Here is a 25,451-nt window from a genome sequence, read left to right as displayed (position 1 = left end):
AGCGCTCGCGCGCATACGTGACCTGTGCATGGCAGCGATAGAAGACATCTGCGTGCGTGCGTTGACTTGGAGTTGGGCTCAAAAGTTGACACACCCTTGTAGAAGTTGGGAAATATTTGGGGGGATAATTTCACTGGTCATGTGGCAAGAAGGGTGTTGGTTGACGACAAGGTGGCGTGTTGGAAGGTTCTTGTTGACATGTCAAAAGTACACGGAAGATATCCGAAAGAGCAAATGTGCTCGACTTTTCTTTTTGGCGTCGTAGAGCTTCTTGGATGCCAAATTGTTGATCATGGAATATAGCGGGCTGTACGGGATTTTGTCATTTCCAACAAAATATGTTGGGCATGATCTGGAAAATTGTTCACGTTAACAAATTGGGCCAATAGCGAGGCTCAAATCTTCGAGTGTGATTCAGGCACGAGACGAGCCAAGAATTTGCCTGACTTTTGGGCTCTGTGTCCAGAGGTACGGGTAGTTTTACATCCTGAGAGAGAAAAAAGGCTGCTGACGGATGACAAATGCCTAGGGATGTAATGATTAATCGAGAATCGATTCAAAATCGAATTGCCCCGATTAATCGTTTCGATTAATCAAAAAATCAAATTGCTTAAATTCATCTAGAAAATGATGTCTTGAAATGTTTTTTTCATTCCAGATGCATAGCACATTTTGAATCTGTAGATCAAATGATGCTGATGCTGCAGAACCACACTAGTGCACAGAGACAAGCATGGTAGCAATTTTTAAAAAATCGAATCGAATCGAAAATCGGGACCTGAAAATCGAGCATCGAATCGGGGCTTGGGTGAATTGTTACATCCCTCCAAATGACGGACCGGCAACCTTGAAAATGCCCACCTTTGCTCGTTCAGTTTTCATCTTTTCTTTGGAGAACGATTCACATGCTGCCAATCCCGCCAGGCTCTGCCAACTTACGAGCACGACCGAATATTGTCAAGTGCGAGTTCAAAAGTTCACCTGGTTTGCAGATGCTCCAAAAGCACACCAACCGCCACCTTGCTTGATTGGCATCCCTTCAAAGGTGCAGCGCAAGCAAAGTGTGTGTGTGGCTGTGTGTACGTCAGACTGTGGGAACGCACGCCTTTATTTTCGATTTGTTCCCTTTTACGAGGTGTGCGTCCTCCGCCCACGGGTCTTCTGCAAGCAATCCGACAACAGCGCCGTTGCGCCTCAGCTATGCGTCCGCCTCCGACATGCTCGTCATCTGGAGTTAGTCAAAAGCGGGAAAGATAAGGAGGGGGCGGGGGCCGGCAAGTCGGGGCCCATGGAAGCGGGAATCCCACGTCGTGCCTGGCCGGTCACCTGGCTGAGGACGGACGCTCACTCTGCTGCTGCTTTGCGCGTCTGTCCTCAGTCACTTGCGGCGTCTGTAATTAGCTTGACATTCTTCATGGCTACAAAGACCTCAATCATGACTAGCTTACTGGCTCACGCAAGAAGAAGGAGGGGCGGGCGGCTGCTGATAGCGCTTTTGATATGCTCTCGTTGGTCTGCAGCAAAAGCGGATGAGTCACCATGTAAGGAAGTTTGGAAAGCTCGTTCCACCTCCTTCAGTCTGACTCAAACCCTCCGCAGCCATCCTCTTTCATCCCTTTTTCTCGCAAGGACGTTTTTCTTCCCGGACACCGAATACTTTAGTAAGCTGCTCGGTCTGAATGCCCACGGTGGGGCCGTGCACCAAAGGGCACGAATGCTGTCGCATTTTATCTGATGTGTTCACTGAGCTCAACAATAGAAAGAGACTGCCATTATTTTGATGACGAAAAAGGAAAGTTGGCCCATCGTGCTCCTCACGTTTGTCCCTGGGGGGGGGGCCTTCTTTCAGGAGCCCTCCCTACCTCCCTCCCTCCCACTTCTTTACTAGCTTGCGCCGATTTGCACTTGACCTGTGCTGCAATTATTGCTTCAGTCAGAGCACAAATCAGCCACCGTGCCTTGTGTGACATATCCTGAAGTATGCCGAGGTGTCCGCACTCCTCTCCTACTTGAACGGAAGCCATCCATGAAACCCACACTTGAGTGTGCCCCCCCCCCCCCCCCCCCGGGCAACCTAAACTAACTTCATTCCCTCAGGTTTGTTTACAGTGCCATGAAAAAGTACTTGCCCTCTTCTCAAATTCTTCAATCTTTAAGGTCATCAAACAATTGCAAGCATCAGACCAAGATAACCCAAGTTAACCCCCCCTCCCCTCCCAAAAAAAAACAGACTCCAAGCTACCTGGCCCTGTGTGGAAAAGTACTTGCCCCCTAAACCTAACATCTGCTTGGACCACATTCCGCAGCAAAAACTGATATTTAGGTTAGGATATTTAGCCGAAAGTCACAGAAAGTCATCCAGGTCCTGAAGTAGACGAGCAGCCCCAGACCAACTCACCAGCACCACCATGTTTGGCTGTTGCTCTGCTGTTCTTTTTCTGAAACGCTGTTTTACATTTACGTCAAGCGTAACGAGACGCAAGCCTTCCAGAAAGTTCAACTTTCCTTTTGGCGGGCCATAGAATATTCCAGCTAAAAGTCTTTCAGATGTTTTGGGGAAAAAGTAAGACAAGCTTTTATGTTCTTTTCGGTCAGCGGTGGACTTGATTTTGTCAGACAGGTTCTGCTCAAGTGACTTCTTTGTCTGGAGGTAATCAAGCTTGAGTGTGGTCAAAATGAACTAATCTTTCCAGAAACATGTGATCGGCCGCAGTTAATTCATCATTTAACAAAAGGGGAAAATGCTTTTTCACACAGGGCCAGGTAGCCTTGAATATTTCCCCCCCTTAATGAACGAAATCACCTTTTAAAAACATGTCTGATATTTACATTTGATGATTTTAATACAAAAAAGAATTTGAGAAGAAAAAAGGAGTATTTGAGAAGAGGGCAAAGTGGCAAAATTTCCCCAAATGCCGAGTCTGGTTGGATTGGCCACTTGCGAGAAGACCGAAAAATGGCGGCCTCCGTAAGCGAGTAGTTTTATATGCAGTATTTTTTTTAGATTTAATGAAACCAAATCAGATGCATATGTTTGAAAAAGTTGCCCTGTTTTTAGACCATGCTATTAGCAGTGATGAAGACAATTTGAGGCACGTTAAAACGTGACTCAAAACGGCCTCTGCGGGTTTTTAGGATGACACCAGTTTGATTCTGGATCAGATTTTGCGTCATTCCCCGGAGGCCTTTTTTTTTTTGTCTGCATGTTGCCAAACTGTTCAGCGCTGGCCGATGGACGCGAGCACGCGCTCACTTGGTTGTTGCGTTTGCGCTTTTTCTTACAGGAATTTGGCCAGTTTTTTGGCGCAACGAGCTGTCCGGTCGCCTTTTGGGCGAGCCGCTTGGGTGTTTTACGAGCTGTGCGAGCGTTTGATGTCGTACCAGTTAAGAGTTCTCAGAACGGGTGTGTGAGTGTGTGTTTTTGTTGAGTTTTGCCTGTCCGGCGTAAGTCAGGCGTTTTGAAGCGAGACGTGACAGCTGCCTTTTACTGCCCCAGGGGGTAATAAACAGCTAGGGAGGGGTAGTTATTTATCCCTTTTATTAGGGCAGGAGGTAGAAAGGGGAAAGGGGGTGGGGGGGGGGGTCACTTTATTGGGGTCACACTGTAACTGCACACAGCTGTAGGTCAAGAAAGGAGGAATAAGGGAGATAGTTTGTAAGAGGAAAGGAAGCTGTTTTAGCATCACTAAATTCCTGGCTAAGTACCCCCTGCGAGTGACTTGTTGTGTCATAAGACCACCGAGTGATCCATCATTCTTCCCGGCCCGTTTTCCCCTTCGCGACATTTTCCTTGTTAAGCACATCTGCTGTCAATCAGCTGTACTTTGTAATCCTCTTGGCATTTCCTGCCACTGGGGACTACGCCCGCTTGATCTCGACTCGCTGACCATTTGACCGGAGAGTTCCCCAAAACTGGTTTCCGTTTCCGCCAAGTCCTCGACCTCCGTTGGCATCGTGTCGGATACAAGCTGAGCCGCGGGTGGTCGAGCTTTCGGCGTCCAGCCGTGTTTCGTGACCTTTACCGAACCGAGGCGCTTAGTTTTGGAAAAAAATTGCACGGCACACCATCAAACGAAAAGGTCCCAAAATTTGTGGACATTAAGAATGTAATTAAATGAAACAGTTTGGGTGTCATGATTTCATGCTGCAATCTAAATGAAGGCTTCCTCGGTTCCTTGCAAGTCGTCGTTAGGTTGTCGTACGATTTGCTTTGTCTGGTTGACAACAAGCTGCCGGTAGTAAATATCCCAAATCGTGTTAGCTAATTGGCTGTCGAGTTGCTCCTAAGTAGAACTGAAGTATAGACCATCTGCATGTGTTCAGAAGGGGACTTAAGGGGACTCGAATCCTGAGGAGCTTACCCAACTTCTGTTTCCCTGCCTGAGAGATTCCTCAATTGGGTCTTGAAAGCTTTGCCCTTCAGATTTTTTTGTGTGAGTAAGAATAAAATACCTTGACATGATCGGTCACTTTTTGTTACAGTGGAACCAAAACAATTCGGTCCGTTATTTCCCCTCGAGATGTTGCTCATATTGCGTCTGTGGAGACATACAAATATTTAATAAGATATATTTCGATGCATTCGTTAAGAAACTCTACTCGATACGCTTCCATGTTCCGTATAGGTCCCGCAATGACTTCAGAGTGGAGTGTTGTCTTTTTATAGTGTCCAACTCAAAGTTGCTGAAGTTGTTGACGCCAGTTGCACGTGCTCTGTTGCGTTGCGCTTTTTGTCGCACGTGGACTTTGTTGTTCTGCCTCAGGCTGTTGTGATGCGTTCGATGGCTGTTGTTTTCTTGTGCTTGCATTTTTGTGTACGTGATCAGTATTGACTGCTCACCGTTCTGGGTGGAACATGAGTTAAGCAGCAAAATCCAACCCTTTTTAGCCATCCCAGGGGGCGGCCATTTTGTCACTTCCGGTGACTGAAAATGACATCACAACCACTCAGGGGCTCAGGTAACGACCAATCACGGCTCTGCTTCAGAAAACAGGTCAGCCGTGATGTCATTTTCAGTTGACGGAAGTGACAAAATGGCTGCCCCCAGAGATGGCTAAAAACGGGTGGATTAACTCTTATTCCACAAAGGCAATATTAATCAGAATGCCGCGTTTCAACTCGTCGGCTTGCATAGAGCATAATCTTGAAAAAAATATGTTTGGGTTGACTTCCGCTTTAAGGCAAGCATACTTTCCAGTGAAAAATGAACCTAGCCAAGTGTTAAATGTCAAGTGGTTTCCTGGCACTATTGAAAGGCACAGCGATCTGCCGGATGAGCAGGTCTGTACGAAATGTGTGATGAGAGAGGGGGGAAAAAAAAGGGCAATGGAAAGATTTGCCTACTTGAAATGCGCCAAAGGAAGAAGGTTTGAGGGAATGTGGCAAAGAGATGACTGACAGGGTTTAAAAGGAGGGCACAGGCAAGTTATTCTAGTTGCGGACAGCTGAGCGAAAGCGCAAAATAAGATGGGCACAAATTCTGCAAGCACTTCAGTCTTAAGTCAAAGTCGCTGCTTTATTGTTTTCCCCTTGAAAATGTTGCTTCATAGGATCGCATGTCATATCAGTGAAACGCACAGTAAAAGCCTTGGCAGCGCTGTAGTGTGGTAATAAATATCAAATGAAATAGAAAGCGTTAGCGAGGGCCAAAGAAACAAACAGGAAGTCCGTGAACACAATTGGAAACACGCGCGGCGAATGAACGAACCGCGCATCAGTCATACAACCATTTACATATTTCAAATTGCCAACATTTTCATGAGGGCCAGGAAAAAATGGTAAAAGAGTGCAAGGCTAAGACACGCGAGAGGATGCGGTTATGACACAAATTACGCGGCGCCGCTACAGTGGTGCCTTGACATACGAATGACCCGACTTTACTGTCAAAGTTGGCATCAAACAAAGAGAGTTAAACGCCGTGCTTTTGAAAGAAGCAAATTCCGTTATGAGCTTGAAGAACGGCCCACTAGCTTGAGGCCTCAGTGAAGGTGGATAGGAAATGCCGTTGACGTGCTAACGTTAGCATCAATGCTGGCGATTTTTCAGCCCTTTTCCACCCGACTGATATTCGAACGCAAATGGTGGAACATTCCGTATGGACAGATAATATACCAAGACTGCATATCATCGCTGTGCATAACACGAATGTCACATTTTGGAATTTTGTTTTAATTTTCACGTTAATGCCATGTCTGTAACGTGGAAACACCAGTCGCGTAAAAACACAAAAATTGAAAAAAAAATGGACATGAGTGTTTTTCACAGGACAGCGACGATATATTCTTTATCCTCTATGAAAACCGTATTTGTTTGCCCCGATTTTTTTTATTTCTATAGCTTGCGGGAAGAGACTTAAGGAACACGACAATTTGAAGCGTACAAAGTATATTGATCGAATCTGTATTAGATCAGGATATATTCTTTTCACTAAAATCTTTCGTATTGATGCAGGTTAGATGAATCAAAAGCCCCGAATTCCAAAGTTGAAAAATCGTAATAGCAATTGCCGTGCCGCTCGTGAGGTGGGCGGAGCTTGCCCCAAAAAGAGAGGCAAACAGATTTGGCTGCGGCAAATTGCTTCCAATTTGTCAAGCTCAAACTGCAACACAAAACTTATCTCTGGGTGTATGTCTGCTGTATCCAAAAAAGAAATCTTTGGCTAAACTAAATTTAACTTTAATATACAACAATTGTGATGGCCTATTTATTATTAAGTAGCTGAATTCGTTCGTCTTGGGCAATGTCCGAACAATGGTGAAAAATACCACGGCAACTTCCTGAGTAGCAGAACAGCAGAAGGAGAAGTCTATTCTTCCTCTTCGTTTGTCTGCATGACTGTATTGTACAGTACTGCCTCCCAGTGGCCAAGGCGGGCACACCAGGAGGAGCAGCACAGCAAATTGGATCGCAGTATGAAAGCAAGATGCACAAACTGTTTCATGCTTGACATTCTATTTCAAGTACAGAGTGCTGAAAAATAAAGAAGAATAAAAACATAGAAAAGAATTGTTGTCAGGGGGAGCCAGGAAGGGTTTTCGTTCATTTCTACAGGCAAAGATGATTGGAGGAGTTCTGGGAGGAATTCAGCTTGTATTTGAAGGCACCACTGTATTGGAATTGAAAAAGAAAAAAAGTACAGGCTGCCGTCTCCCCGCCGGTGGCGTGCGTTTTGTGTGGTGACGCAGGAGACGCGAAGGGAGCCAAAGTGGGAAGTGCTCTTGTTCACTGGCGCTCGTAGACTCTGGTGCACACCACATCGTCTGCTCTCATGGTCTGAAAAAGAGACGCGAGGGCTTTTTGTCACAAACTCAACAGGATCGCATCGGACTTCCTGTCCACGTGCGGCCAAAAAGGCCAAGAACGTGTTTTTCTTCTCTGTCTGGCTTTACCAGGATCAGCTTGCCTTCGGCGGTTATCTCCCGGGTCCAGGAGGTTTTGGGCCCCTCCCCTTTCTGCAGGGTCTGCTCGCAGCTGATCTTGCTGTCCGTCTCCCAACGTGGAGAACTCTGTGCACTCAGAAAGACAAACAGCAGTTGGATTGATAAGGTGACTGAAGACCCGAATGTACACAGTGGGACCTCAAACGGTCAACGCGAGAGCGCAACCGAAATTTGAGCTAAAAATTCGGACTTTTTGAAAATGTCGAAAAGCCCTTCCTCGGTCGGCTTTTTGTTGTTTTAGAGCCTTTTGTGAAGCCGGTGTTTTGGGTGAGCCCAACCCATGTTCTGCTGCTGATTACTAATTGAAAGATTCAAATTTTTAAAAAAAAGGAAAATTAAAAGAAACAAGCAAGAAGTGAAAGAAGAGTCTCGGTCAAAAGGCTAAAAAATGGCCGGGAATATGCCTCAATGGCTATGCTTACGTGGACAAAATGTCTTTAATATGATCACAGTTTGGATTAAAATTAGGATGAAAAAACGGACACTATTACACTTTCGATCGGAGCAAATGATTTTGACATGCGCAGATTGACCAAATAGACCGGAAAGAGTAGAACCAAACATCTGTTTCTACTTTAAACGTTAGCGTTATTTCACGCATTTTTTCCGTTTGCGCTGTTACGTTGAGTTAACACTTCCTAATGAGCAGTTCGGTCTTGCGCCCGCCACGGCTTTCGCTCGCTCTGCTAGCTTGCGGGAAGAACAGAAACGCGTACGCTGACGTCACAGACATGCACGTAAAGACGCTTTGTTCCCGAATTTTGGAATAAGAATTTTCATGCGCGCCGATCAGATTTTCCATCAACATAAACCACCCTTGTCGTTCGGAATAAAATCTTGATCGGACTGGGCTTGATCGGGTCGGAATATTCCCAATGAAGCATTTTCATTCCAATCAGACTTTCAATGGGAATAAATGCGACCATGTAACCGTAGCCAATGAGGTCATGAAGGTTGGATAGCGACTTTTCCCAAACAATAATCGATCTCAAAGGAAATCCAGCCTGTGGAAAGCGTTGCGCTCAATTCCGTGAGCTAATCAGTGTGTAGGAGTGAGTCAGACTGGGGGGGGTGGGGTGACGAAGGGGAACTGATCACTTTGGATGCGCTCATTGTTACCACAGAGACGCAAACACTGATTGCGTGTTTGCCTTGGAGACAAACTAACAGAGGCCACCTATGGCGGGAACGAGGCGGGGGAGGGGCTCGGAGGGGGAGACGACGGCAAGTTGAAAGGCTCCGTAAAGTGTCCTTCGGGGGCCGAGGGACGGGTGGAGATTGCCTGCGGGGCCAATTCCAACGGATTGAGGCAATGCGGACAGCTGGCGTCCGTCAACGTTGCGATGGGTGGGAATGTTGTGCTACGTCTCCGGCGTACCGTGCAGGGACGGCCGTCCACTGTGCTCTCGTTGAACTCCTGTCCCACCGTGAAGGTGATGTGGGTGGTCCGCACACTGGTGGAGGTCTTGATGGACAGCGTCTCGCCGTCCTGCGTGATCTCCACCAAGGGCTTGGACGCCGCCTTCACCGCTATTTTACGCAGCATCACGTTCACGCCTGCAACACACACACACACACACACACACACACACAGCGGGACCGACGTCAGCCTTTGCAGCAACTCGACCCTTCGAATTTGGGCCTGTACGAGTTTATCGGTGGAGATTCTGAATTGAATCTTGTCAGCCAATCGGAGCAGGGCTTCCCCGGGTAGCAGACCAAACCAAACAAACGTTGTTGCCGTTTTCCTGTTTGACTCTCATCTGGAGGTGTTTTTTGGACCAGATTTTCTTTGAGCGATCTCATACAAAAACGTCGCCATTTTCTTCCCGCGCAAAAAAAAAAAAAATGCGGTCGATCGGAAGCCGTGATCCGATTTTGTACAGTGCAGTGTCAGATTGCAGAGGTCGTTTTGACGACCCCATTTTGGGGAAATGTTGTAACGTTGTTCCAAATCTTCCTCATTTCGGACACCATCATGGCGGCCAAACAAATGCTGACCATGTGATTGAAAACTAACAATCAAAGAAGAAAACCCCCCCCAAAACGATTCCATTGAAATGTCGTGCATTTGAAAGTTGCATCGAACTTGTACTTGAATGTTTACAAGCTAGCCGTACTTCGGTCTGAAATGCAAATATGAAGTCAAGACTTTGTTTTGATTTCGATTTCGTTTTTGTTTCATGTTTTGTCCGGCTTTGCTGGGTCCCCCGTTCACGTCTAATTTCCTGGTTAGGTTTTGGTCGCCATGCACTGTCCCTTGCGTCAAGCAATCAGCTCCCTCTTGTCCAGGTGTGCCTCGTTGTCTCCTCAATTTCTTTGCATTGTTTCTTTCAATGGTTGTTGCACGTCGCCGTCCACTTGTACTGTCACACTGTCTGTCGTGGTCAGTTTGCTGTCCTTCTGCTTCTTTCACTTTGGACTTTTGGGACTTTGGGAATTTTGACTTTTGCCCTGAGTGTTATTTTTTGTTGTAGTTGGTAAATACTTTGGCGATGACTCCCGCTTCCCCGAATTTGGGTCCACCTCTTGCCTCACACTCCCACATGCAAAACCGTCGTTGTGACAACTCAAAAGTTGAATGAAGCTAAACTTCAAAAATGTGCTGTCCACGAGAAGGCAAAAAATGTTCTTTCCCGGATGAAAAACAAAACGAACTCTTGAAGTCGGCCGTATGTTGTTACAAGCTTTTGTTCCGCTTTGCATTTCATCTTTGAAATGTAGCCAGTTGTATTTAAGTGAGTCTTTAGCGTAGCACAATCTCGATGTAACCCAACGAATGCGTCGGACTACGCAAGTGTAGACGCTTTGACACTTTAGTCATCCTGATTGCGAAATTCAGGTTCAAACCACGGCCGCGACTGGCAAAGTAACTACTTGCCAAACCGGCGAGCGCAAGTGAATGAATGTTGCCATTCAGACGCTTCCAAGCGGCAGAGTGCGGCGGGGTCAAGACAACCGATGACTTGCATCAAGTTGCGTCGTGTGCGGGCGGAACCGCCCCAACGTTGAGGCCACCGGAGAGGAAACCATGAGCTCATATGACAAAAGCGCGGCCGGCCAGCACATCTGCGTTCGGCCTCCACTTCATCATCTTTGCACGCACCAACACATCCACTTTGTGCGATCGCACCCAGACTTCCCCTCGCAGGTATTTTCTCTTTTTTCAGAAAATACGCCAAAATGAACTTCATGGCTGAAGACGCTACCTTGAAGCAATTTTGTCTGCGCAATCACTCTTTTGCTGTTTCACCGGTGGAAACGATAAGAAAGTTCATTGAAGCGCTACAAGCGCTAGCTTCTTGCGCTACAATTTGCCTTTTACAAAGACGAAACGTATCGCTTCACTTCAAGTGATATTGTTGGCTAATATCTGAATTTGCACATTCCCATTTGGTCGAGTTGATGATTTGATTAAAAGTGAATAAGGGATCAGAAGTTAGTCACCAATTAAAGGCAAAATCAACCCAAACATATTTTTTTCAAGAATATGTTGTATGCACGCCCACTAGTTGAAACGGGGCATTCTGATAAATATTGCATTTGTGAAATATGGTTTAGCAGCAAAATCCACCCTTTTTTTTAGCCATCTCTGGGAACGGCCAGTTTGCCGCTTCTTTCCACTGAAAATGACATCACAACTGCTCAGGGCTCAGGTAATGACCAATCACGGCTGACCTGTTTTCTGAAGCTAAGCCGCGATTGGTCGTTACCTGAACCCATGAGCAGTTGCAATGTCATTTTCATTCAACATAAGTGACAAAATGGCCGCCCCCTGAGATGGCTAAAAACGGGTGGATTCCTCATATTCCACAAACGCAAAATTAATCCGAATGCCGTGTTTCAATTAGTGGGCCTTCTGGGAACATATTCTTGAAAAAAATATGTTTGGCTTGATTTCCGCTTTAAGTGTGGTTTTTTTTTCCATCGGAAGACTCCCTTGAACTGCAGTCATTATTTGAGTATCCTGTCCGTGCTTCGTGTGTGCGTGTGCCCGGCTTGCAGTTGAGTTTCCCACCTCTCACGCATTCCCACCTGTCAACAAGAGTAAATATATACACGCCAAGAAATGCGCAGTCATTGGCATGGCAGCAGGAGTTCCACATGGCATGTACAGTGCGGCCATTGTCATTGTGCTCGACGCACTTTCCTGCTTTTCTCTTTTTTTTTTTCTTTTTTTTTTTTTTTTTTACCTCGCATGTGCTTGCTTGCGTTGCTTTTCCACATGTTGCTCCACTTCAGTTTTAGTTTTTCATTGTGACTGTTTTTTTTTTTTTTTAATCTGATTAATCGAGTATTGAAATAATGGTTGGTAGCGGGCATGGTACAGTGGCAGTGAACTTCACGATAAGTCGTACTTTGGCAAACTGTGAACAATTCTTCCGCCAAAAAAGCGGCTTCAAGATTCTTAATGCCACTCCCAACGGAGGTTTACTGTCAAACTAAACATCAAACAAAGAGAATGTGTGTGTTTAAAGCGAGTGCATTTCGCAGCGTTGCCTTGGGAAAGTCTGCTTAGCTTAATGCTAACAAACAATGCAAAATGCCATTCGTACGCTAACATGATATGATCGATAGTTGTGCTTTTAGAGCTATTTGAACACAAATGGTGAAACAACACAAGTAGATAATATAACAATACTCAAGAGCACATATCCTCTACAAAAATGATAACAGCATCTTCATCACCTAGTCAAAGTAGAAGTCATGTTGTTTTTTTTTGTCTGCATGGCTGTTATGCTGCCCCAGGTGCCCAAGGTAGACACACCAGAAGGAGCAGAACAATAAATTGAATTGCAGCATTAAATCATGACGCACCGCTTTAAAGTACATTTTAGATGGAACGCCGTGTTTCCTTATTTAAAAAAAAACAAAAAAACAAAACAAAAGGGAGCCGCGTACCACACTGAGAATTGCTGCAAGAATTAACGCCACCTGTTTTTTCTTTTTTCGCAGTACCCCCACAGAAGTCTCCAAGTGACGGATGGCCAAGATGTGATCACTTGCATCTTCCTGTTGCCTCGCCGTGAAGCGTGATGGGTGAGTTGTTTTACTCGATGGTGCCTTGAGATAAGAGCGTCTTCACTTACCGCGCTTTTGAGATACGAACTGGTGTTTGAACAAGGTTTTCTTTTGTATTTACCTGTATATGCGCTACATCCATACAAATTTCCTGCTTTCCACTCATGAAAGGAGGGATTAGGCTAGCCTGTACGTCAATTGCGTGTCTCTTTCCTGACAATGTGGGTTTATTTCAAGCAGCAAGCTGAGCTGCACACATGAAGGGACGCCCGTGTCCGCCTAGAAGCCAATTGGGGGGGGCCTTTGGAGAGGCACCGGGGGGACCCCAGGCTTCTCAAGTGACTGGCATCCCATCCGACTTTCAGACACCCAAAAGACTTGAACGCAAACAGATCGGGCCGAGTGTCGGGGTCAGAGGTCGGGCGGCGGAGGAAGCCTTAAGGTCGCGGCGAGCGCTGAGACGGCGGCTGCTGACAGGCCGCATCCAGCTGCGCTTCACCTCCACATGGAGATGGGGGGGGGGGAGGCGGGACCTCGGGGTCACCCGAGTGCCGATGCGTCGGACGCGCAGCGTGAATGTGCGTGTTCGTTAGCGTTGATTGAGCGCACAAGGTAAAAGGTCAAGCTGGTGTTTAGGTTGGTGCTGCGTTTTGGTACAAATCAAGTTGGAATTGCTATTTAAAAGAAAAAAAAAACCCATTTAACCCATGAATTGTCATTATAACCATCCCTTGCTGTATTATTGCGGGTTCAGTGCATCATTGTTAGCTAATTGATCATAGCTCGTTTACAATTGTAATGGACAACAAATTTACATAGAGGAAGGATGCAAACAGGGCATTTTTCTACATTTTGCCGGTCTGTCATTCGTCAGTCCGTCATTTTTCGTGACGAACTAAATTGTAATCATCAGTTGGGGTCAGTTAGCCCGTCAGACGTCCGTTGGTCCTTCAGTCGGTCCCCCCAAAAACTGAATGGGATTCGGACATTGACAGTGCAGTAAATGCACAAAACATCAGTGAATTAATATTCCCGTACTGGTTACATTCATGACATGTCAGAAAAAAAAAGAGCACAAAATTTTGATCTTTTTGATCCAAATGAAAAGTTTTCTGTATTGATTCGACACAAAGATAATCGGTCTGCTTGCATGGAGGACGACAGCAATCAGACGTTTACTGTTGAGAGGCAAACATTTCTATGATTTTGACCGTTTTAAATTGAACTAGGTCTCCAACACTGTTTCCAAAGTTATCTTTAAAACGTTACTTAGTTACAATACTGAGCACTTGCTTTAAAAAGTAACTCAGTCGGATTTCAAGTTGCTTTAATAGTTACATTCAGCAGCTGCCGACAACCCTGGTGAACATAAAATGGCAACCACTTTTGCCACTTAACCGGGAGTGTGTTGCTTCCTCCACTGTCATGCGCTGAAAACGATGATGTCACTCCCTCAGACGGGAATGTGAATTTGAATACTCCCACAATGACCGTGTTCAAATTGTCCATATACCAGAGTTTCCCTTTCGGACGTGTTCTCTAATCTTTACTGAGTACTATGTTGTTGTCCTCCTGTATTTGATTCTTCCTGAATTTGTTTTGCATTACAATGCGTGCGTGAGCGTGCTGTTCTTTTAAGTCGGCAGTTCTTTCTTTCTGCTTCCTCGTTACACACATGTAGAAGCAAATATAGTCTACCAAGTAATATTTTAAGATTTTGGAACTGGAACTGGAGTCGGATTACTTGGCTGGCAAAAGTAACGCATTGATGGTTACTTGAAAAGACACATTTTGGAGTAACACGTTACTTGGTAACACGTTGCCAGCATCACTGGGCTCAAAAATCGATGATCAAAAATGATTATCGATTAATTTGCCAATGGATTAGTTGTCGTTTAATCGTTGCAGCTCTATAGTGGTTAATGAGAGGCGGCCAACGTGTCATGTGTACACTTTCACGTCACTCAACGCAGCATACACGCAGTCACTGATAATTACTGATAGTTACTATGGTGTGCAATGTGTGGATGGTGACCCCAAGTGGTCAAAAATAATCCCTGCGCCTCACATGCATATCCTGCTTTCTTGGTTGGGAATGAAGTGAATGCGTGAAACTTTGAAATGGTTCAAAAGTGCCTCAGCATTTCCCATGTGTTCGCTTTGTGGAGCGCATGTCCTCATTAGGGTTAGGGTTTACCTTTTTAAAAAAAAAAAAAAAAAAAATTAAGTAATTTTACCAAATTTAGCTTTGAATCACTTTAAAGTTTGCAAAAATTTACCCTTTTATCACATGTAATACTTTCACCTTTTTTCTTTTACCACGTTTCAAATTTTGTACATTCACAAACTTTTGTTTAAACCAGATTAAGTAATTTCACCAAATTTAGCACTTTTACCAAATTTACCCTTGCACCACTTTAAAGTTAGCATGTTTGCAAAAATGTAACTTAGCACATTTAGCACTTCTTACTTTTTTTACCACTGATTAAATGTTGAGGAATTTGTTCAATTTACTTTTTTTTTTAACTAAATGAATTACTTTTACCAAATTCCGCTTTTAACCACTTTTACCAAATTTAGCACTTTTCCAAAAATGCACCTTTAGCACTTTTTTTTACTACTTATATAAAATGTTGTACATTTACATAATTCATACTTTTTTTTATAAAAACAAATGAAGTTTTTTTGGTTTTGTTTTGTGTACCAAATTTAGCACTTTTACCAAAGTACTTTAAAAAAAAAATCGCTTTTACCAACTCGAACACTTTTTACGCACTTTTCCTATACATGCCTTTTATCGACTTGCAGCCAAAAGCCTGCAAACAGCAGGTGTTTTCTCCCCCTCGCTGTTCCCGACTGTCACTTTGGATCAGGCCGAGCCGAGCCCTTTGGCGCACTGTAAGCGCGTCCAGCGCCCCTATTGAAGGGCGCGCGCACGGACGCACACCGACAGATGTGCCGTTTGTCTCTATTGTGTTATGGCAGCCCGACCGGGGGGGGGGGGTTTGTGACGCTGGCCTGGGGCCAAAGCACTTGAATTTTTGGGCGTCTGCAGAATGACAAAGACCCCCTGCCCGTGCGTAAAAGAGGCCGGTGCACAGAGAGGGGATGTGACCTCAAAAAAAAAAAAAAAGGACGCCGTGTTGTGTGACGAGTTTGCATCACTCACCCAACACTTTTAGGAGATCCTCAAAGTTCTCCGAGCTCTTCATCTCCCAACTGCCGGAGAAGTCCGGGATTTTGCGCTCCATGTTCCTTCGTTTTTGCTTGTGTGTGTTTGTCCCGCGCTGCTGCGTGCGCACCTCGAGTGACACTCGCTCGTCCTCTTCGGCTCTTCCCTGGACTTCGCTGATGTCCCCCCTTGACGGTGTGCCTGCGCAAAATGAAATGTAATTGCTCCGCGGGAAAGGGGCAAACTGGTGGAGAGGCAGGGTCACGCCCCTTATTAATGCGGCCACGCCCCGTGGACAACCAGATTACGGGCCTGGATGCGGTAATCGGAGCACGCCCCCTGTTGGCGGCATTTTTGCAGACGCTGAATTCCTTCTCTGAGAAAAGTAGAAAACTTTCTTTCTTGCTGGCATGGTTAGGTGTGGAAGTGGTGAGCTTGATTATTTCGAGCTCGTGCAGACGGACGGACGCAGCCTGCATGAGTGGCGCTGGAGCCAAGCACCCCCCCCCCAATCTTCATGCTGCCGCCATAAAAATAAAAGCGCCGGTAATGGGATACAGCTTCTGGCCTGCACGATGGAATATCCGGTAAAAAAAAGGGGGGGGCGGGGGGGGCGTCACAGTCTGCTCGGATGGAGGGGGGGGGGGGGGGGGGTTGGCTGGAGGAGGAAATGAAGAAAGAGAAAAGAGGTGGGATCGGCGCAGGTCGGCGATGGCTTTCCTTTGCTCCCCCCCCCCGCTGCGTGAACGGAAGAGAGGCGCGGGGGTGCCTTGGGGGTGCAGGGTCAGGGGCCCGCGGTGTGGGAGGTAGTCGGAGCAGGAACGCGCACACGCGCACACAGGCCGCCCATGATGGATGGCAGTGACACAAAGGCAATGTTAACTATTGACTCTTGATGGATGATCGCATCCGCTACACTGCACGGCGAATTAGCGCGCGGTAACCCGGGCGACTTGCATGGAGGGGGGCGAAGGGGGGGCTGCGCCAACATGGCTCCCCGCTACAAATGTACGCCATGGCTATCCGTGTCAGTCCACACACGCAAGGAGTCGTAAAGAAGAGTTACACGTTGATAATTGAAGACATGCGCTCTTTTACGCGCAGACGTGCATGTGTGAATTGCGCCACCTTCCGCTAATTGCGCCATGCGGTGCAGGCTGCACTTGACGTGAGACAGACGTGCATGCGCGAATTGCGCAAGACAACTCTAAAATGTTACAAGAATAAAAGTTGCATTGTTACGACAACACCATTACAAAAACAGGCAGTCAAGAGAAGAAAAAGAAATCACAAATATACGCGGAAGTCTGAATATTTCTAGTTTCTAGTTTGTTTGTTTTTTAATCATGAAAAAATAGCACTCCATATGAAAGCATCAAGTAATAATGCAATTAAATAGAATCAAAGCAATCCAATTCAGTGTGTTTTTGTAGAGGATAAAGAATATATGCCTCTGAGAATTTTGACATCTTTCTTCATATTGTGCCACCATGTATGTTCAAATATTCATTGCTTTAAAGAGGAAACTCACTGCGAAAATGTTCTTTGCAATAATGTGTTCCTTGTGCCCGCGCTTGTGCAATATCATGATTGAAATTGCATTCACGGAAATAGAATTCAAATGTTGCTCACTGTCGGGGTGCTGCCATTTTGTCCTACAGCGCCCTCTGCTGTCGACTGAAATGGTGCTCAAAGGGCCTTGGGGCTTGCGAACGTTGTGTGACCAAACTCGGACAACAGGTGAGCCATGACGTTCGCAATGCGAGCCCAAAGGCATTTTGACGTCACTTTCACTTGACAACAGGGGGCGGTGCTCTATAAAATGTCAGCCTGCTGAGATGGATCAAAACAGATGAAGTCATCTGCTTATTCATCACAATACCGTTCAGACTAGCCGGGGCACATCAAACACATTTTTACAAAGACATTTTTTGCCTTGAGTACTCCATATTCACTGACATTGACAAACGTATTTGTCTTTGGGTCCAGCCATTCAATCCTAGGAATTTATTTATATTTTTATTTATATATTATATATACTGAAAATGACTGGCAGTGAATGAGTTAAATCGATGCTAACTGTTGGCTTGCCAATTGGATTTTCCATTATGTTAGCATTATGCTAGTGGGCCAATCTAAAGGCAACGAGGTTTGGTTGTTTTCATTTTCGTCCATTTTTGCCTTGTGCAGTTTCATAATCAACCTTTACTGGAAAGAATTTGAAGCCACAGTTTGTTTCTATTTAGCGCTTGGATGACCTCGTTTCCATCCAGCTCATGCAGCATGCTTCCGCTTCTGAGCTGCTGCTGCTGCTTGCGGCGATGCTCAGTCACACAGGCTCCGCCCCCAAAGTGCCGATTGATCTTTGCGAGCGTCTGATGCGGCCACAAAAGTCGGAGAAGATTCATGTTCATTCCGGCAGGCTGACGATTAGCACATGACTGTGACATGCCAACAAAACATGCACATCAAGAAAAAAAAAAAAAGCAAGGACTGTATTGTAGCAGCCAATAACAGGCCGGGCCTCATTTGTGTGTGTGTGTGTGTGTGTGTGTGTGTGTGTGTGTGAGATGCTGCGTGTCAGCAGGCGATGACAAAGGGCCGCTCGGCATTCAGGTGCAGTCAGCCATGAGCTGCGCCCCTCAACCTTTCTGTCCTCCCTCCTTTCCCTTCCTTTACCTCACGCAACTTTCTCTCGGGCCCCCCTCCTTGGTCACTTTTCTATTCTTCCTTCCCCCCCCCCGTTTGGCTTTTGTTCTTTTGTGCCGCTCCGACGCATTCCTCAAGCACGTTGAGGAGGGGAAAAGCGAAAGGGAGACGACCCCAAGCAGAAGACGAAAAAGACTGTCAGAGCATTGGAAACCGGCTGCGTGTTTTTTTTTTTGTTTTTTTTGTGGCGTGATGGATGTGCGGGTGAGTCAGCAAAGGGGCGGAGATCAGACAAGTGATGACAGAGATGGAGAGGTTGAAGAAGTTAACAATAAGAGAGACTCTCCTCTCTCTCTTTGTTTCCGAAGAAAAACGCATTTGTCATGTGGCCGCTTGCTTCAATTTTCAATTCACCTTCAAAAGATCTTTGCCGCCATCAAGAGTGAGCGTCATAAAAAAAAAAAATCAATCGGGCTGTTTTTGCCAAGGATGACAAGCGCCTGATTATCTTGGCCCGATAATAGTCCGAAAAATCTTCCCGCGTGAGGTCAGCCGACCACTGTCGAGCCGCCGGCGCATAGCCGTCATTTTCTGTTCTTCTTTTTTGAGCGGTCGCTCGTGACCATGTGAGATTTCCGCCTCTGAGGACTTGTTTCAACATCAATGTTGGTACCGAATCTTGAGTGTGCGGTGCCGTGTGTTGAGATGCTTGGAGCAGATCACGCATGACAGCAAAAAAGTGCACAAATGACAAAAAAAAATCTTGTAGGATTTGAGCAGCCCTGATGTGTTTAGCATGCCTTCCTCTTCAATGTTTGCACGTGACCCGAGACGATTCAATTAGGAGCCGGGAAAGCCCCTGGATGCCGTCCGTCGTCTTGGCTGGACTTGACTTACTGAATGTTGGTGGATTCATCGCCAGTGGAAATCCAGTAAATGAAGACTGGAGACGTCTTTGTCATGGAGCGACTTGACAAAGTGGCCAACGCGTGGGAAGGAGGCGTGGCCGTGACAACGTGGAGCCTCTTCTCACCAGGAGCTCAGAAATGTGGAGCTTTAGCACGTCACTGGAAAATAGTCAAGTTGAAAGGTTCGCCTTCAACTTTTGAACGTTCTCATGAGGTCATCTTACAAAGTGAGAGTGGGAAAAGAAACACTTTGGAGCCTCCAATGGGCAATCTGGCAGGGATGAAATGTCCCCGTTTCCCTCTCGTACGACATTATCATTTCCTATTTCCTGTCCTCTGTCTGTCACACTCCCAGAACCCGCCAGCTCTTCCTTATCGGGCCCAAAATGAAAAGCGACCTTGAGTGTAGGCCCCTTTCGTCCTCTCTGGTGGAAGTTGTGCATCTTCCCACCTGCCCTGTGCTCAAAAGCCTCCCTGCCAGTAGGGGGAGCCGTCTGCGTGCTGCTCAAGTCGCATTTTGCCGGCGCTCTCCACTTTACGGCGCAGATGACCTCAAATAAAAGCAGTCGAGCCGACAAGCCCGCTGTCAACTTGACTCCGGCAAGTCGTTATCGGCGCACTTTTGGCCTCAACGGAAACCGCCGGGCGGAATTTCCTGGCAGACAACACAAGCAAGCAAAGGGGAATGATTCTATCTTTGTTGTGCAATTTACACAAGGACCACTAGGGAGGACGGGGCGGGTGCTTCTTGAACTCGTTCTGAGGTCATTCGCTGCAAAAGGACAATCGGTAATTTTCCGCTTGGCTGTGCGGGAACATGATCGGTTTTTGGACATTGAGATGCGCTGGAGGCGCTCGCAGGAGGGAGTTTCCATTTGTGACCGCAGCTCTGGTGGGGGAATGTCCTCAACATGCGACTGCAATGGGAAACAAGAGAAGAAACAAGAACTGGAACTAAGGTGATTTGAATTGGTAACGCTCAGTGTGAAAAAAATATGATTTTAAAAATCCACCATGCATTGAACCCGCCAAAGATGAACTGCTTCAGTCGTCCTGGAACCTTTCTGACACACCCCGTTCAGTACCTGATTGTTTTTAACAACAAACTGAAGTCAGAAGTCATTGAAAATAGTGGCGAATAAATACTGTTGTTGTTTTTTTAAACTACTGTATTGTCCAATTTATCTTTAGAAGGGTTTTGGTTGAAAACAAATGCTTGTGCAACTAGAAGAATTTTAATTTCCGTGCAGATTTTCTGCCAAAAGAAAAAGACAAAGATCCATTTGGCAAGAAACATGAAGTATAGATGCACTTTTTGGATTCAGTGGGCCACTTCAAATAATGTGGAGGACCAGAGTTGACCCCCGGGCCTTGAGTTGGACACCTGCGTTGTAAATAATTGCTCTGTAGAGACAAACACAGCAGCATCCAAATCTCCAAAAAGGCACGGTGGACCTTGCCTGGCTATTTTTGGACCTGGGGGGATCCCGTCTCACTGGAGTGCACGACACGTCTGCCATGTGGACGGGCAGAGTTACGTAAGGCAACTATGCAGACAGCCGACAGGCAGCTGGCAGGCCCCTCCCCCTAACACGCCCAGACGGGAAATGTGCAAGCTCAAGCCAAGACCTGACGACAAAAAGGTCCCACATCTGGAACTTTCAAGCTAGCTGGCAGCCAACCACAAGTTTCCGCTTTTGCTAAAAGAAGGTATGGAGATTTTAGCGGTTTCCACCGTCCTCTGTTTTTTTTTTTTTTTTTGCTTTATGTTGAGCGGCAACGCCCACAGCTGCTGACTCGCGTGGAGCGGCAGCGGCAGCAGCAGCAGCAACAAGCTGAGACACAACGCCGTCCTTTTGCCCGAGGTGGAGGGCCGTAAAAATCCACAGTTTGTTCTGGCTTGACGTGAAAGCATTTGTTCCACTGCAGGCGCTGTCGGGAAATGGCCGCTGCCGGCCTGGCTCTGATCGTGGCCGCCTGCGTCCTGTCGGCTCAAGAGACGCGCGCACGTAACGACGCTCCCTGCCAGCGATCCAAATGGAACAACGGCTACAACACTTTCGTCAAGCGTCACATCCGCGCGGGGTTGCCCGCCTCCCTGGATGTCGGCGAGTGGCGCAACTACATCAAGAACAACGGCGGCTGCGATAGACCCACCCAGTCCTTCCTGGACCCCAAAGACCTGGACAGGGTGAGGGCCGTGTGCTCCAGCGCGGGCGGCAAAACCTTCAAGGAGAACCTGTGCATCAGCCAGGAGCCCTTCTCCTTTGTCACGGTGAGGAGCGAGCAGGGCACCTGCGGCATCCGCAACGTCATCCGGGAAAGCAAACATCTCATCCTGGCCTGTGAGGTGCTGGAGAACCAGTGCGTGCCGGTCCACTTTGAGGGAAACCCCAAAAGCGCCAAGCCCAGCAACAATGCCGGAGGGTGCCAAGACCCTGACACCAAAGGCCACGCCCCCAGCTTGAAAACAACATGGCTGTGCTTGTTGTCGGCCGTAGTCGTTGTTATGTGCCTAATTTGACCAATCGGATGAATCACTGAACTTTTTTTTTTTTTGTCATTTCAACATTTGGGAACGCGCCATCAGCTGCTTTGGATTTTTCAATAACTAACTTTTCCCACACAGTCTTATTAGCAACGTGACAACAGTTCCCAAAAATGACAGTCAGTCAAAAGGTCTCTTCAACCTGAGTACTAGGAAGCAAGAATTTGGGGATCGTTTGTATCAGATCGCCTAACGAAATGGCTCTGAAACTTTTAACATCAACAACCAGCTAAAAACAAAAAAACGAGCACTCTGTACAACCAAAGTGACAACAATAAAATACTGCAGTGTAGTAGGCCTAAGTGTACCGGTATTTAAAAAAGAGAGAGATTTTTTTTTTATTCCTGAAGGTTTCAAATGAGCCACTGTAACATTAGACAGTTTGAACATCACTTATAGAAAAAAAAAGTACTAAAATAATTTGATTTAAATATTTCAATAAATCAAGATACATATATTTTTACAAAGCAAACAGTTTTTAAATATTAACTACAAATATCTTGAATTAAAAAGCTCAATACAACTGAACTGTATAAGCAGTCATTATCACTTGTGGTACTTGTACCACACTGCCACTTGTCACATTGCTTTTTCATTTTCTAATGACACGCATGTGCCCTTTTGTGGGTGTGCTTTTTAGATGCAGATGTTAGTTCACATCAGATGAGATGATGTATTTCACGGAATGGCAAATAAAAAGGGAAGTGGGCTTGACTCGGTTCCCCCAGGAACCAAACTGCAGCGCACCTTGTCTCTCATTGCGTAAACGTCGGCGAACGAGATCCGACGTTTACCTCGCGTCCTCGGCCTCTCGCTCTCCATTTGTCGCTTTGTAGCGAGAGCGTTCGGAAGTCAAATTGACTTTCTGGAGGCAAAGAATGAGCGAGATACACATTTAGATGTGTGTGTGTGTGTGTGTGTGTGTATATGTACATTTAATTTTGTAATGTTATTACATTAGTAGATATGACATATGTATCCCCCCCCAAAAAAAACACCCCCTCGATACATGAGTGCAGATAATCCTATGGTTGAGCTCAACATACTGTATAAACCCTTAAATGTAAAACCCGAGCAATCTATAGTCTATATATATATAAAAAAAAAAAAATATATATATATATATATATATATATATATATATATATATATATATATATATATATATATACATACATATATGATTACATACTAGTATACGCACATTCATTTACACATGCTGCGCAGTATATGGTTTTTAGGCCTTTTCAATGCTGTCTGAAACGTAACAGTGCCCAGCAGCTACCACAAGATGGCGGCAGAGAGGCGCTAGTAAGCTGCAAGAAAGAAGGCAGGAAGGCTTCCCTGCTCCTTCTTTTGTTAGGCCTCCAAAGTCCAACTTTGCATGTGAGCGTTTGTCATTGTCATTGAGGCCTGACTCATTTCAGTTCATTACATCATTAAATGCAATTACGCTTTCTGTTTCTCAAGTAATTATTTGGAAACATATTTTCTACTTTTGTCTCATTACTCTAAAGTCTCATTGTAATTACTTGAGTACAATTTGTGGCTACTCTGCCCACGCCAATCTGCTCAACACGAGTTGCTTAGTAGTTGACTTTTTTTCCCCACTGGATACTTAACTACTCTCTTTCAACTTTAACTTCAGTCACGTTATTCTGAAGTACTTTTACTTGAGTATACTACTGCACCCACTTCTGCTTCTGACTGCCTGGCAGCCTGTCCAGGGTGCGGTGCGGGTGCAGATAAGCAGTACAATGAAGAAAACGGCTGCAGAAAGCCCGTGGGATCATTTGCTTTGCGACATTTTGGAAGCCTTGCGTTGTGATATATTTCACTGGTGCCATTACGCAACCGAATGTGTGCGACTGCTGCTGCTGCTATTTGGTGGTGGTGCCGCTTGAGTTTTTTTTTTTTTGGGGGGGGGGGGGGGACTTTTGCTGCCGTCCTCTCGCTCAACTTTCCGCTGTGCCACTGCACATCATTAGATGTTGCCGCTTTGCTGCCTACCGGCATTCCTCTTGGCTCATTTTTCCTCATTAGCCTTCGTGTCGTGTCATTGCATCGAGATTTTGTTCCCACGCGCGCCTCCAGCGATGCCGAGGAAACGCACAAACGTTGGTTTCCTGTTTTCTGCACAGTGGCGCCCGATGTCGGCGTTGCGCATCACGCATGCAGTGGTGCTTTGAGGCACGAGTGACCCAGCTTACGAGTTTCTGGAAAAAACAGCTGTTGGCCTATTTGATGTTTTGAGATACGGGCGCCTGAATGGTAGCAGGCAGGTGACTTGACTCAACTCAGTTGACAACAAGTGGCAGTTTGTCAAATAGTGAGCAATTCATCCACCCAAAAACAGGCTTCCAGCTGTTTGTTGTCACTCCCAAATGAAGCTTACTGTCAAACTAAACACATAGCGTACGTAAAACAACCACATAGCCGCCGCTAGCTGAATACTAACATACAATGGGAATTCCCATAGACGCATGGGCTAACAATTAGCATCTATTTGACCGTGTTGTTACCTTTTAAATTGTGAAAGCTAAACACATTGTTGTGTATGTAAAACAACTAGTACACAGCCTCCGCTAGCTGAATGATAACCAGTGGGAGTCTAAGTACGTACATGGGCTCAAAATTAGCATCTATTTGGTGGTGTTGTTACCCTTCAAATGGTTAAAACTACTGCAATAGTGATGCTAATTATTTTTTCATTAGTCTGTCTAGTCTAGTGTTTTGCATTGTGTGTTAACCTAGCAACGTTTGCTAGCTCAATGCTATATGGTTTTGTTACACACACAAGGTGTACTTTTCTTTTGTTTAGTGTCTAAACTTCAGTTGGGATCGACAACAAACACTTTTGAAGCACTTAAAACAATTCTTCAAGCGTTTGCCAATCTGCTGCTTGTTGTGAAGTTCACTGCTAACATTTTGTGCTCATGACTGCGATTGTTGTGCACGACTTAAGACAAGATATTGTCCCAGCGGCAGCTCGTATCTGGAAATAAGTGCTGTGTCGCTCCTAAGTCGACGTTAGCGCTTTAAATTCCGTCTGCTAATCATGAAGGTGACCCGGTTGCACTTGACTCCCTGGTTGGCCCTAGCTGACCTCTCATCGTGTCATGTGTACACGCAGACACATAAATATGTCACACACGGTCAACTGTGGCTGCGGAGGAAGTAAAAGTGTGCGACAATTATTGAGGAAAAGCAAGAGGAGAATAAAAGAATGAGTGGCGAGTGAGAAGTGAGGCGGCGGGGTGGGGGGGGTTCGAACAGTAGGACGCAAGAAGAAAAGGAGCGGTGACACAATAAAAAGCAGTCGTGCACTTTTAATGAACTTAAGGAGGGTTCCGAAAAATACAACGGCTGAACACAAATTGAGGTGCCAACTATGGGAACGGGCACTTTGGTTTCTTCTCAGCTTTCGCTCTCCTCCTGTCCTCTTCTAGTTTCTGTCTTTACCCGGACGACCGCCAGCGTCTCAAGCTGGCGTTTGGTTGTTAAGTGCTGACAATCGTCGTTGACATGATGCGATTTCACAGGCGCAAGTCTCTCTTCTGCTTCTGTAGACCTTTATTAAGCCAAGGCACATATTTCACATAAGAAAAATCTCACAGCACACCACCAAACAAAAATAGAGAAGTGGCAGTCAAACAGGCCAAAATCCAGATGCAAGTGGGTCAAGCAGGACAAAAGACTACTTGAATACTTG

General features: G+C 45.9%; 2 protein-coding genes across 5 annotated transcripts in view; one reads left to right on the top strand and one right to left on the bottom strand.

Moving 5' to 3' along the window:
* The window catches only part of LOC147143023 (uncharacterized), a 33,357-nt gene extending 10,882 nt beyond the window's left edge, over window positions 1–22,475 (top strand). Inside the window, exons 1-3 of one of the 4 annotated variants that reach the window (XM_086038432.1) lie at window positions 9,715–9,732; window positions 12,397–12,480; window positions 21,121–22,475. In XM_086038432.1, the coding sequence (XP_085894558.1) occupies window positions 21,134–21,715 (582 nt within the window). In that variant the 5' untranslated portion in view covers window positions 9,715–9,732; window positions 12,397–12,480; window positions 21,121–21,133 and the 3' untranslated portion in view covers window positions 21,716–22,475. Of the gene's footprint in view, window positions 1–9,714; window positions 9,733–9,815; window positions 9,895–12,396; window positions 12,481–20,738; window positions 20,902–21,120 lie in introns of those variants that run through there. The other 3 variants (XM_086038430.1, XM_086038431.1, XM_086038429.1) reach the window with 3 other exon arrangements.
* On the bottom strand, window positions 5,498–15,866 carry crabp2a (cellular retinoic acid binding protein 2, a). The gene is made up of 4 exons (XM_086038433.1): window positions 15,632–15,866; window positions 8,819–8,997; window positions 7,390–7,506; window positions 5,498–7,273 (listed from the first exon to the last, which is right to left on the bottom strand). The coding sequence occupies exons 1-4, from the start codon at window positions 15,711–15,713 to the stop codon at window positions 7,223–7,225; spliced, it is 429 nt and encodes a 142-aa protein (XP_085894559.1). The 5' UTR covers window positions 15,714–15,866; the 3' UTR covers window positions 5,498–7,222.
* Window positions 22,476–25,451: the final 2,976 nt, after the last annotated feature.

Source organism: Filicampus tigris, chromosome 8 (assembly GCF_054856515.1).
Source record: "Filicampus tigris isolate MCC_2025a chromosome 8, RoL_Ftig_1.0, whole genome shotgun sequence".
NCBI classification, from domain to species: Eukaryota; Metazoa; Chordata; class Actinopteri; order Syngnathiformes; family Syngnathidae; genus Filicampus; species Filicampus tigris.
This window is presented reverse-complemented; position numbering and strand designations above follow the sequence as displayed.

Bases quoted from the DNA above. Each gene is read 5' to 3' on its own strand.
- crabp2a (XM_086038433.1), bottom strand. From the start codon at position 15,713: ATGGAGCGCAAAATCCCGGACTTCTCCGGCAGTTGGGAGATGAAGAGC. The intron at 8,998-15,631 runs GTGAGTGATGCA...TGTGTGTTGCAG, and splicing joins GGATCTCCTAAAAGTGTTGG to GCGTGAACGTGATGCTGCGT. The intron at 7,274-7,389 runs GTAAAGCCAGAC...TCTCTTTTTCAG, and splicing joins CCGAAGGCAAGCTGATCCTG to ACCATGAGAGCAGACGATGT.